Source organism: Salvelinus sp. IW2-2015, linkage group LG33 (genome assembly GCF_002910315.2).
Source record: "Salvelinus sp. IW2-2015 linkage group LG33, ASM291031v2, whole genome shotgun sequence".
Taxonomy (NCBI): domain Eukaryota; kingdom Metazoa; phylum Chordata; class Actinopteri; order Salmoniformes; family Salmonidae; genus Salvelinus; species Salvelinus sp. IW2-2015.
Window position 1 is genome coordinate 12,517,323 of NC_036872.1, and position 14,044 is coordinate 12,531,366.

At 41.0% G+C, this 14,044-nt stretch overlaps 1 protein-coding gene across 1 annotated transcript; it reads right to left on the reverse strand.

Moving 5' to 3' along the window:
* Nucleotides 1-60: 60 nt before the first annotated feature.
* Nucleotides 61-11,587, reverse strand: LOC111957760 (serine/threonine-protein phosphatase PP1-gamma catalytic subunit A). Its single transcript, XM_023978738.2, has 7 exons — nt 10,910-11,587; nt 6,494-6,625; nt 6,150-6,380; nt 5,893-5,997; nt 5,258-5,481; nt 1,209-1,343; nt 61-713 (listed from the first exon to the last, which is right to left on the reverse strand). Exons 1-7 carry the CDS (start codon nt 10,962-10,964, stop codon nt 624-626), a joined length of 972 nt encoding a protein of 323 aa, XP_023834506.1. The 5' UTR covers nt 10,965-11,587; the 3' UTR covers nt 61-623.
* Nucleotides 11,588-14,044: the final 2,457 nt, after the last annotated feature.

A 14,044-nucleotide genomic window follows, 5' to 3' on the forward strand; every position in this document is an offset into this window, starting at 1 on the left:
GGAGTAATTAAATCAATGTTGAGCTTCTCAATTCTCAAATAAATACAATTCAAATGCCAATTTCCCCCTCAAATGTGCTAAAAGTTTATTAGAAAGACTTAGACATTACAAGAATGTTTTATTTCTTCATTTAAATTCAGCACAATACTTTTTAAAAATGGTGAGGATGCAGGCGCAGAGTGCGGATTCAATGTCCTATGATAAAACAAGTTATACCGAAATAAACATCTAAATGTCTAAATGTAATATTTCCATAGTTGTTTAAGAACCATTAATTTCATTATTGACATTGACAGTAAGAAACAGGTGACGACAGAAATTGATGACATGAAATGAAGAAATTGGAAAATTTGTGCACAGCTTGAAACAAGGCATTTATGTGCATTATTAGCCATATTGTTACATTGTTCCTGATTGAACAGTCATGTGGCAAAGACTAGTTGCAATGGAGTGCAAAACCCCTGAGGTTTTCATGGTGACATATCCATTTACCCTTGTGGACAAAACAACAAAACATTCCGCTTTCATCAGGTTGGAGTGGATATCTTTTCAGTATTGGCAGCAAAGGGCAACCAACCCTTCAGATGCAACAGACGAAAGCAGAACGGGGAGCTCATGCCACCTTATTTCTTGCCTTGCTTGGTGACCATGTTCCGTGGGGGTGTGACTGGACGGCTGCCATTTGGCTTCTTCTTCTCGGCTGGCTTCAAAATCTACAAGTGGAATGAATACAAGTAATCCAATTAAGATTATGTTTTGCCCCCTGCAATAGTCTACACATTGTACAGTTTGACATAATGACAAGACTGGTCATAACTTTAAAAGGACATTTCTAAATTTTATATCATCTCCAGCACCACGGCAACATCAACATGTGAAAACGGTGCATTTCTGTTTTGTAGTAAAAAAGATAGGAAGATAAATGTTTCCAGTGAAATCAACAAATTAGTAGGCAATGACTACACATAATTGGTTAAAATCACATGATGCACATCGATGTCGTCACTGGAAACATCTTCCTTTATCTTTTACTACAAAACATAGAAACGCGCCATTTTCACATAAGTCGATGTTGAGGTGGTGCCGAAGAAACATTTTGAAATTTCCCTTTAACATGTCCATACACTACAGTAGTAATACCACAATCACTGACACATTTACATGGCTGTGATAAGATGGAGCACATTCATGATTGAAATATCCCTCACCTGAAACGAGCACATGAGAGTCTCATCCACACTCATCATGGCACCAGCATTGTCAAACTCCCCGCAGTAGTTCGGTGCTGAGAATAAAGTCACAAGCTGTCGCTTTGCAAAGAACTCATAGCCGTCCTCAACAACCTGCCGGAAAATAGTGCATTGATTACAGTTCGGTTGAAATAAAAACAAATTCCACACCAGACTATCAGTACTAGGGCTGACCCCATTTAGTCGACTGGTCGATTGTTTGGTCAATAGGCTGTTGGTCGACCAATTTTTTTTTAGTCGAGCAGTGGCAAATATATATAGTTTTTATGGCACCTGTCTGATTCAGGCCTGTCTAAGTGGACTAATCCATTGGAGGCCGCGGGGATGGCACACCAGTAGTACATTTACTGTTCTAATCCACAAGGGGCGGCAGGTAGCCTAGTGGTTAAAGCGTTGGGACTAGTAACCGAAAGGTTGCAAGATCGAATCCCCGAGCTGACAAGGTAAAAATCTGTCATTCTGCCCCTGAACAAGGTAGTTAGCCCGCTGTTCCTAGGCCGTCATTGAAAGTAAGAATTTGTTCTTAACTTCTCTTGGGTAGGGGGCAGCATTCTGAATTTTGGATGAAAAGCATGCCCAAATTAAACATGCCAGCTACTCATCCCCAGAAGATAAGATATGCATATTATTAGTAGATTGATAGAAAACTCTGAAGTTTCTAAAACTGTTTGAATCATGTCTGAGTATAACAGAACTTATTTAGCAGGCGAAACACCGAGGACAAACCATTCAGATTTTTTTTCTTTTGGAGGTCACTCTTTTCAATGAGTTTTCATTGGGAAACCAGATTTCTAAGGGACCTTCTTGCAGTTCCTACCGCTTCCACTGGATGTCAACAGTCTTTAGAAATTGGTTGAGGTTATTCCTTTGTGTAATGAAGAAGTACGGCCATCTTGAATCAGGGTCACTTGTTGTGTCCTGTTTTTAGAGGCGCATGACCAGAAGGCTAGCTACAGTTTGTTTTAATCCTGTATTGAACACAGATCATCCAGTCTTAAATTTTATCGATTATTTACGTAAAAAAATACCTAAAGTTGTATTACAAAAGTAGCTTGAAATTTTTTGGCAAACTTTACAGGTAACCTTTGAGATATTTTGTAGTGACGTTTCACAATTTGGAACTGGTGTTTTTCTGAATCAAACGCGCCAAATAAATGGACATTTTGGATATATATTGACGGAATTAATCGAACAAAAGGACCATTTGTGATGTTTATGGGACATATTGGAGTGCCAACAACAGAAGCTCGTCAAAGGCATGAATTATATTTTTTATTTCTGTGTTGTGTCGCGTCTGCAGGGTTGAAATATGCTTCTCTCTCTTTGTTTACAATGGTGCTATCCTCAGATAATAGCATCGTTTGCTTTTGCCGAAAAGCCTATTTGAATTCTGACATGTTGGCTGGATTCACAACCAGTGTAGCTTTAATTTGGTATATTTCATGTGTGATTTAATGAAAGTTAGATTTTTATAGTAATTAATTTGAATTTGGCGCTCTGCTGTGACTTGGCTCTAACCTAACATAATCGTTTGGTGTGCTTTCGTCGTAAAACCTTTTTGAAATCATACTTTGGCTGGATTTACAACAAGTGTATCTTTAAAATGGTGTAAAATACTTGTATGTTTGAGGAATTTAAATTATGGGATTTCTGTTGTTTTGAATTTGGCGCCCTGCAGTTTCACTGGCTGTTGACGAGGTGGGACGCTACCATCCCACATACCCCAGTGGAGGTTAACTGACTTGCCTAGTTAAATAAAGGTAAGATAAAAAAATGTTTGGCTACGGTCATTTCTGTTAATGCATTCAATATATTATTATTACAGTCTTACCGTTCTCATTGTCAGAGTGGACACGTTGTTTGCAGAGCGCACAACCTAGGCTACGCTTGTGAGAAACAAGTTTTGGTTTATTTCATTCCATTTACGAGTTGTCAATTTATTCTTTGTGTTTTGTTTGGAGCGCTCCTGTCAATCTTGACCTAATTACGCATAGAAGTAGGCCTAGGCTACCTGGCCTGCGCGCAAATGTAGACCTATAAATGTGCCTATTTGGGGATCTGATAGTATTTCTGATTGACTTAACTCACCATCACTGTGGAGCTTCTCAAAGTAATTTTTTCTTTGCCTCAAACAGCAAGTAAACAAAGTCTGTTTTTACATCCATTGAGAATGACAATAGTTCCTGGAAAAAACATTCCAGCTCTCTCCCTTTCGATAACCACTTAGCATGAAAGGGAGGGAAAAAATGTCAATCCCTAATCCGGTGGAAACATCATAAAATAGGCCTATCTGATTACTTCTATCCCTTGCGAAAATGGCCTACAGGTATGTCAGGAGCTCACTGGCTAGGGAAACTGAGGGCCCAGAATATTTTATACAATGTTGCAAATTTGCTAGCATGAGTTTAGGCTGGACCAAGTTAATACACTATGCTTAGCCAATGTGATTTATAGGATATTTATTTTTATCCAAATATTTTCTACCTGCGAGCTGCAATGATTCTATTTGTGGGCTTTATGTAGGCTATTTTTACATATTGGCAATAGAAGTTACTTTTAGATTTGTATCATTTTCATTTAGATAGAATTTTGATTAAGCACATGACATTGATTTTGAGATATGAAGACTATTATAAATTAAATGAAACTGTTCCACAAAAATGTGCATATAAAAATCACGCACGCAGATCAGTAGAATTGGTACGATAACTTGGCACTCCAAATGGAAAAACAGGTGTTGCCTATTACCGACAACTTCAGGAGCATAAGGGCAGAATCTGCAAATGCCAGCAGCAGCGGGTCAGGAACAGGTTTTTTCCCTTCTGGTTAGGCTATATTAATCTCTGGCTCACTCTTTAGTTATTTGTCTTAATTTTTAAATCAATGTTTAAATCATCAGATAAGCTCAGTAGCCTACATATAGTTGATTTTATTAAAACATAGGGTGTGTCTATATGGAAAAATCAATTTTAAAATTAAGACCAATTGATTGGTCAAAAGAACATACAACCAAGATTTTAAAGAAATTTTTTCGTCGGAGACAGCCCTAATCAGCACTGATCGGAACACGACTGAATTTACAGGTAACTTCCAAAATAATATTAACAGTTGAGTAAATGAGGGATACAAAGTATATTTAAAGCAGGTGTGGTTCCTGAGTTAGAGATTCTCCGGTACTTTTGTATACTTTTTAGCCAGTAGTTCTGAAAGTAGTGCTCACGTGCCAAAAGTGGTCCCTGAAAATTGCAAACTACATCACATATGTGCAGATTATGTGCACCACGTCACTTCTCTCTCCGTCTGCAGTTTGTGCATCTTGCTAGCTGTCACTCAAATGGCGAGGGGCTGAAGCTTATAGTCTGGAACTCGAATTTCTACTTGGCTGGCCCACATGGGGGAAAATGTAGGGCAAATAGCACCGCACAGTGTCCAGTAAAGAGTTGCTTTCAAACTAGGGATTTCGTGGCTAATTGAGGTAAAACAGTAATTCTGCTCATTGATTATAAACTGCACACTGACACATCAGCACAAAGCGTGAGGCTTAAAAAATACCTACTAGTCGCCAAAGTTCCGGAGCATGTCTTTAAGCAATAAACATCCCATCATGCTTAGAGTCATGTATAAAAATGCTGGGCAGGCTATTATTTTGGCTACGCCCCTATAGGATGACAACAATGCCTCCATCCACAGGGTACGAGTGGTCACAATGGTTTGATGAGCATGAAAACGATGAAAACCATATGCCATGACGGTCTCAGTCACCAGATCTCAACCAATTGAACATTCTGGAGCGGCGCCTGAGACAGCGCTTTCCACCACCATCCACAAAACACCAAATTATGGAATTTCTTGTGGAAGAATGGTGTCGTATCCCTCCAATAGAGTTACAGAATCTATGCCAAGGTGCATTGAAGCCGTTCTGGCTCGTGGTGGCCCAACGCCCAATTAAGACACTTCATGTTGCCATTTTGTTTATTTTTGCAGTTACCGGTTTGTAGACAACATACCTGATGGGCACGACAGATCAGATCCAAGTCATGTTTGTGCAGGAACTTTGCCACCACTTCTGATCCAAAGGTGAATGAGACACCCCTGTCATTCTCTCCCCAGCCAAGGACATCCTTGTCTGGATCAGACCAGAGCAGGTCACACAGGAGGCCCTGGTCAGGGACGTCGGTGGGCCGCATGACACGCCGGATCTGCTCCATGGACTGGAGGTCGGGTGACAACCCTGAGAGACACGGAAGAAGATTAATACAGATGAACAACCGGAATGAGGTCAATTCCAATCAGAACTTGTGTAAAAATTTCAAGGACAGGAAGAACAATTGGAATAAAAGCAAATAACATTACTCAATATCATAGCAATGTCTTAGAGCAGTGGTCACCAACAGTCAAGGAATTCCAAGACGATCACCAAATCAATCAAATGCATTTATATAAAGCCCTTTTAACATCAGCTGATGTCACAAAGTGCTTGTACAGAAACCCAGCCTAAAACCCCAAACAGCAAGTAATGCAGATGTAGAAGCATTTCTGTAGAAAAGCCAACAATAAAGCCTTGTACTCCTATTTATTGCTTGTTGTCAGTAAGTGCACTTAATTCTCTTCATTTTTTTAGGACAACTAAAACGCAACATACCTCCATGGCAACAGAAGATCTTCTCATCAACAATGGCAGCGATAGGGAGGCAGTTAAAACAATCTGTAAATGTTTTCCAGAGCTTGATGTTGTACCTTCTTTTACCTAGAATAATAATAATACCACGTTAGGATGATCATAAGCTAGGCAATGCATATGACAGGAATTTATAACAAAATGCAATCTATGTAGATACAAATGCCGTAATTTGTTAGTGCAGAACTATAATTATTACAACAGCCCCACACATCACTCACACTCATCATAGAATCCATATATTCTGTTGATGGAGGCGCACTCATGGTTTCCCCTCAGCAGGAAGAAGTTCTCCGGGTATTTGATTTTGTAGGCTAGAAGCAGACAGATGGTCTCCAGAGACTGCTTCCCTCTGTCCACATAGTCTCCCAGAAATAGGTAGTTGCTCTCAGGAGGGAAGCCCCCATACTCAAACAGCCTCAATAAGTCGTAATACTGCCCATGGATGTCACCTGCAGAAAACAAACAACTTCAAGATGTAGCCATATACACATGCCTCACTGGGTCTAAGGGGATAGAAGACACATCGTTTAACAGTTATTTTCACCAAATAGCGGTTACTCACCACAGACTTTGAGGGGGGCTTCAAGCTCCAGAAGGATAGGTTGACTGAGAAAGATCTCCCTGGACTTGAGGCACAATCCTCGGATCTCATTCTCCTGCAGCTGCACATTCTTACCAGGTTTTGCACCTCTGACTATAAAAAGAAAATTCAGATTAATCTACAAGCAAATATATCTACCTAGTTTGCCGTCGTGCTCATTGCCACCATATCTTGTTAATGTCTCCTAGATAGGGGAGTGAGTGCTGACCATATCAGATTACTCATGTTATTGACTTCATCTTTCACTGACTGGGCAGATAGCTACATGGTCCATGGCACTGTCCCAGCTAAAGTAACGTTCGGTAACTAGCTAATTTGACTGAACATTTTGAAATGTGACGACCGGGACAATCTAACTTGTTTAGCTGGTTAACTAGCCGACTAAACTCAGTGGTGTAGTGATGGTTATATGCAGGTACAGACCTTATACCCACTTTTTTGTGGGCATTGTGTATACCCACTTCTTAATCCCCACCATGCGTATCAAAGTAGTGTAGTGGAGGTATACGCTGTATCAATTAATAGGGCTGATGAACAGATCAGAATGTTTAGCTTAAAATGTTGATAAACTATCATTTTTCTATTTATTCATTTTTAAAAAATTGCCCCATTTTTCTCCCCAATTTATCAAATTGGTAGTTCCGACCTTCTCTCATCACTACAACTCCCCAACAGGCTCGGGAAAGGCGAAGGTCGAGACATGCGTCCTCTGACACATGACTCGCCAAGCCGCTTCTTAACACACTGCTTGCTTAACCCGGAAGCCAGCCGCAACAATGTGTCAGGGAAACACTGTTCGACTGACGACCGAAGTCAGCTTGCAGGCACCCAGTCCGCCGCTAGAGAACGATGAGCCAAGGAAAGCCGCCCGGCCAAACCCTTCCTTAACCTGGACGGCGCTGGGCCAATTGTGTTCCGCCCTATGGGGCTCCCGTTCACGGCCAGATCGAACCCCAGGCTGGAGTGGCGCCTCAACACTGCGATGCAGTGCCTCAGACCACAGCGCCACTCGGGAGAGAAACTTCTATTTCTACACATTAAATCGCAGCAATGTGCACACGAAGGTAGGCCTATGCGCAAATGTTCCAAAACGCAATTTGTGGGAAAACATTCTAAAATGCGAGCGGTTTCATGGAGATTTTGAAAGAGGGGATCTCTAAAGAAGCAACATCTATCATGTGTTGCTAATATGACTATGATAATGCCTTTGGCTGCTAGACAATGAAATAAATTTGATTTGTAAAACAATAGAACAGGCGAGCACACATGAGGAAGTCTTTCTAAAATAATTGCCTCCACGTTTCTATGGTAGGACTTTGGCTATAGGCTAATTTGAAGCAAGGCATGCCTCATAAAATGAAGTAAAATGGCCAGGTTTCAAACAATTAAGGAGCAGGAAAAATATAGGGATGCTTTCCCTTCTCAATTAAATGTTAACTAGCTACAATGTAGCCTATGCCTATCTGGCAGAATTATATTATGATTATTTGCATCTATCCAGTTGCCATTTGTTTTGCAAACACTGCATACCAAACAGTGCTAGGTGCCTGCACAGTTGAATTAAAGAGCAATCTTAGATGTTTCCCAGACCTCAAAAGTAATATCCTGATGTGGTTTAAGCATTGTTGTTGACTTACATCCAATTTTGTTGTTTTTCTATAACAAAAGTGAGATCGAAGACCTGAAAAAATTATATCAGACTACTGACAGACTAATTTATTAATTTCAACAGTTGGCCTACTATTAGCATACTTGCACAGTACAGCTTGGGTTGGTCTGACAAATTTTAGGTCATGTACAGTTGAAGTCGGAAGTTTACATACGAGTTTTAATGACTCCAACCTAAGTGTGTTTCAACCACTCCACAAATTTCTTGTTAACAAACTATAGTTTTGGCAAGTCGGTTAGGACATCTACTTTGTGCATGACAAGTAATTTTTCCAACAATTGTTTACAGACAGATTATTTCACTTATAATTCACTGTATCACAATTCCAGTGGTTCAGAAGTTTACTAAGTTGACTGTGCCTTTAAACAGCTTGGAAAATTACAGAAAATTGTGTCATGGCTTTAGAAGTTTCTGATAGGCTAATTTACATAATTTGAGTCAATTGGAGGTGTACCTGTGGATGTATTTCAAGGCCTACCTTCAAACTCGGTGCCTCTTTGCTTGACATCATGGGAAAATCTAAAGAAATCAACCAAGACCTCAGAAAAAACATTGTAGACCTCCACAAGTCTTGTTCATCATTGGGAGCAATTTCCAAATGCCTGAAGGTAACACGTTCATCTGTACAAACAATAGTACGTAAGTATAAACACCATGCCCATACCGCTCAGGAAGGAGAAGCGTTCTGTCTCCTAGAGATGAACGTACTTTGGTGCGAAAAGTGCAAATCAATCCCAGAACAACAGCAAAGGACCTTGTGAAGATGCTGGGGGAAACAGCTACAAAAGTATCTATATACACAGTAAAACGAGTCTTATATTGACATAACCTGAAAGTCCGCTCAGCAAGGAAGAAGCCACTGCTCCAAAACCAGACTACAGTTTGCAACTGCACATGGGGACAAAGATTGTACTTTTTGGAGAAATGTCCTCTGGTCTGATGAAACAAAAATAGAACTGTTTGGCCATAATGACCATTGTTATGTTTGGAGGAAAACGGGGGACGCTTGCAAGCTGAAGAACACCATCCCAACCGTGAAGCACGGGGGTGGCAGCATCATGTTGTGGGGGTGCTTTGCTGCAGGAGGGACTGGTGCACTTCACAAAATAGATGGCATCATGAGGGAGCAAAATAATGTGGATATATTGAAGTAACATCCCAAGACATCAGTCAGGAAGTTAAAGCTTGGTCGCATATGGGTCTTCCAAATGGACAAGGACCCCAAGCATACTTCCAAATTTGTGGCAAAATGGCTTAAGGACAACAAAGTCAAGGTAATGAGTGGCCATCCCAAAGCCCTGACCTCAATCCCATAGAAAATTTGTAGGGAGAACTGAAAAAGTGTGTGCGAGCAAGGAGGCCTACAAACCTGACTCAGTTGCACCAGCTCTGTCAGGAGGAATGGGACAAAATTCACCCAACTTATTGTGGGAAGCTTGTGGAAGGCTACCCGAAACATTTGACCCAAGTTAAACAATTTAAAGGCAATGCTACCAAATACTAATTGAGTGTTCTCTACTATTATTCTTACCTCATTTGCACTCACTGTATATAGACTTTAAAAAAGAAATTATACTGTATTATTGACTGTTTTGTTTATTCAATGTGTAACTTTGTGTTGTATGTGTCAAATTGCTATGCTTTATCTTGGCCAGGTCGCAGTTGCAAATGAGAACTTGTTCTCAACTAGCCTACCTGGCTAAATAAAGGTGAAATAAAGTAAAAAGATTCTGACATTTCACATTCTTAAAATAAAGTGGTGATTCTAACTGACCTAAGACAGGACATTTTTACTTGGATTAAATGTCAAGAATTGTGAAACTGAGTTTAAATGTATTTGGTTAATAAGGTGTATGTAAACTTCCGACTTCAACTGTAGGTAGTGTTCACTGTCCAAATGGTCTCACACCCTTCCTTGACTGGGCGGGTCATTTTGGGCAAAATTTGAGTATACCCACTTCTCCAGGCACCACTACGCCACTGACTAAACGATTTACGATGGACATTGTCCTGTGTAAATGCGGGCTATTTGGGTGCTGAAATCCGTAGTTTTTGTAGACTAGGCAACCGATATTGGGCGCTAGATCTGCACAATAATTTAGAATTGATGTGCCCAGTCGGTAATTAATACACTCATGTGGACCGGCTCGTACAAAGGCATATTTCCTTCCTTAACTAGCTTTAAATTGCTGGGCGTCGGAAAAGAAACTGGACAAATATGTGTATAGTCTTAATAAAACGTATGCCTTTGACTTTGCAGCCTGAATGGAGGATGCTTTTGTACGAGATGGTCTAGGGGGGACACGAGTGCATTACCGGCTGAGCACATCAAAACAATAGTGCAGATCTAGCGCCCACTATCGGCTGCCACGGTATAGTAAAAATAATATTTTAAAAATGTAATTTTATGTGACATCGGAACTCCAGTCAGCCCATACTAGTCGCCTATCAACTCCATCGTAAATCGTGGAGTTGAGTTTAAACGGCTAGCTGGTTAACTAGTTTGACGTTAAAATTAGCTAACTACTATGGCAACATCATGCACTAACGTTAACTACTAGCTAACGTTAGCTAAAATATACAGAGTCTACATGCGACATCAACAGCTAACGACGTTAGCTAGCTAAAACTAGCCTACAGTCATCTCTAACAAAGTGAACAGATAATATTACTGCAGCAATAACGTTACATTAATGTAGACTCCTTACCTTCTAAAAGACGCTGGATGATACTGTCTATATTGAGTTTATCAACATCGGCCATGGCGACGCAGAAAAAAAGGCCTGAGTGAGCAGTGCAAAGTGCAAATCTAGTGCTGGTTACTAGCTAAGCAACGTTAGCTACGATTAATTCGCTTCGCGAAATTACTGGTTCAGAAAACAAAAACGTGTAGAAATTATACCCTGTTACTGGTTATCTTACAACGTTATATTATACCTTACCACCTACTTCAACATCTTTGTTTTTAACAAATTTCCAAAAACAACACCTAATATTAGCCGAATATCGGGACAAAATCCACGTTAGCCGTTAGCAATGCCCTCTGATTCTTCTGATTCTTCTTTTTCTTCTATGAGGTTTAATGGCGATTGGTATCCAATAAATGTTGCATTACCGCCACCTACTAGACTGGAGTATAACTCCCTTGAACTTTGTTTAAAATAATAATAAATACCCTACCATCTAACCGTACACTAACTAAAAACCCACCACCCACTATGTGAATATATCTAGTCCTACCTCAGGCCAACAGCTTGAAAGAACGGGACACCCTGTAACTCTTCTGACGTCAAGTCTCGTACACCCAAATACCTCTCTGCAGCTGCCACCACAACCTACATTTTCTGCGACATCCCTGCAGTACAGTTGACAACCATTACTATAAACGCAACAAAAAAATCAAATTTTACCGAAGCATATCACTTCCTCTGATTCTACTTCTTATTTACATTTGTATTGGCGGATCACACATATTGGCGGTGCATACATCGCCACCTACTGTACTGGAGTGTGAGGCGGCCTCCCTACTCATGCATTTCTCTTATCTGTTTTTCCGCCTACTGTTCTTGGTTGTGAATTCATTACACACATTATTACACTATTACATTATTCCATTTTTTGGTGACACAAAAAGGGAAGGGAAGGAAAGGAAAGGAAAGAAAAATTGCCCTACCAACTAACCCTACACCCATTAAAACCTCACCACTATTCCACTACTTGGCCCTATCTGATCCTACACCAGGCCGGCTGCCTGGGAGGATGGGACACTATCGTTCAACACACCTTGTAACGCCTCAGCAGTAAAATCTCGTACACCCAAGTTCTTCTCTGCAGCGGCCACCACAACATCTATTTTGTGTGATTTACATTCCATTTCTGCGGTACAGATAACCATGTCTATTAATGCTAAGAAGCCAATCTTACTGAAGCACATGTTATTCCTATCACACATGGAACCTCTTAGGATCCTCGCCCTGGACCCATCGTCCTCTACTACTCTCATCACTGCCTCAGCATAGACACCTTCTGTGCTACTCTGACCGTGGCAATCTTGACCTGCCCTCCTCTCACCAGAACTTCTGATCTCCAGCAACATGGGTACCCCTATACAGTTAACAGACAGTTGTTTTTTTTCACTGATACTACACATTCTGTTGACTCATGCCCTCCTGCACACATCTAGGAATCTCCCTCCTTCACACTGCTGCAACATGACCATAAGCTTAGCACCTAAAACACCGTAATGGGTTCGGGACAAAACCTCTCACGAGATAACTGACACAGCTTGACTTGACTTTGTCCGGTAAAGACTCAGCATCAAAACTCAGCAGGACAGACAGTGTCTTCTCTTTTTCACCACGCTCTCCACCGGGTCTGTGACGCACCGCACGGCAGGCGTCAAAGACACCGGGAATCTTCTATTTCAGTTGATCCTCCTCAACACTTAATGCCTCTCCACTTATCACTCCTTTCAACGGCGCTCTGCTCCGGAGAGCAAAGCATGTCTCAGGTCTTGTCCCGAGGCATGTGGTGCGGAGCGCCCGACCCCTTTGGACGAAAGACATACAAAAAAATCCTCACAAGTCCACCTCGAGTTACTTTCACCGATTCAACAGTCCTAAAACTCTTCTCCACCCATCCTGACACCACATATGGATCAGCCAGAAAGCAAGGATCCATTCTCTCCAAAAATCTCACTTCCACTGGACCAGAATCATCTTCATCGGGACGAGGCTGGACCTCAGCAGTCTTCAGTGCACCTGACACCACATGTAATTTATATATATATATATATATATATATATATATATTTTTTTTTATACATTTAACCAGGCAAGTCAGTTAAGAACAAATTCTTATTTACAATGATGGCCTACAACGGCCAAACCCAGACGACGCTGGGCCAATTGTGCGCCACCCTATGGGACTCCCAATTATGGTCGGATGTGATACAGCCTGGATTTGAACCAGGGACTGTAGTGACGTCGCTTACACTGAGATGCAGTGCCTTCATGCACCCAGGACCCGGCTCGAGAGCCTAAATTCATCCTCACTCTCAACAGGTTTAATTTCTGAGCTACCGGAATACGTTTTTTCTTTTTGAAAGCCTACTTGACGCCAATCTTCCTCACCACACCGCTTTCCTCTATGCTCAGCTCCTTTCCATCTTCCTTGCTGTCCATTTTCACATCTCCACCCTCTTTCCACTCCTTCATCCGCTGTAGTAGCAAACTGTTAAAATGGTCTTGTATCTTGAATTTGCCGCCATGTCACTTCGCTCAAAAAACTCTACCAGCCGCCATTACTCCTCGCGGCCCTAACCTACTCCACTTTGCTACTTCAAAGGAGTCTGCCAGCCAACCTTCTGGGTGGATTTGATGGCTGCTGCCATCTACTGTACTGGCCTGGAATATATCTAACCTAGCTAGGTGAGCCTCCCTGTGGCATCTGTGCCTTTCTGCTGCCATAGTGCCAGCCTCTTCCCCAAGTCTTTCAGCCTCCAGTAGAACTTGACTCTCAATTAATATTTTATAACTGGGATTTTCCTCTTCCCCAGAAAAACAGATTGTTTTATCTATTACCCAAGCTTAGTTTTATGATGGGGGAGCAGGACATTCATGCAACAATACCAATAGGAATTTCTGATACCTCATCAATTGTAATTGACAATGAGTGTTTTTTAATCAATATTTTTATTAATTGGTTTTGAAGGTTTACTGGTCCACATCGTTGTTCACAGGACAAAACATTAAAGTTGAATTTGTGAACAAGATAATAATAATAATAATAATGTATTACATTAGTAAAGTGCTTTTCATTTTACAAGAACAATCTCAAAGTGC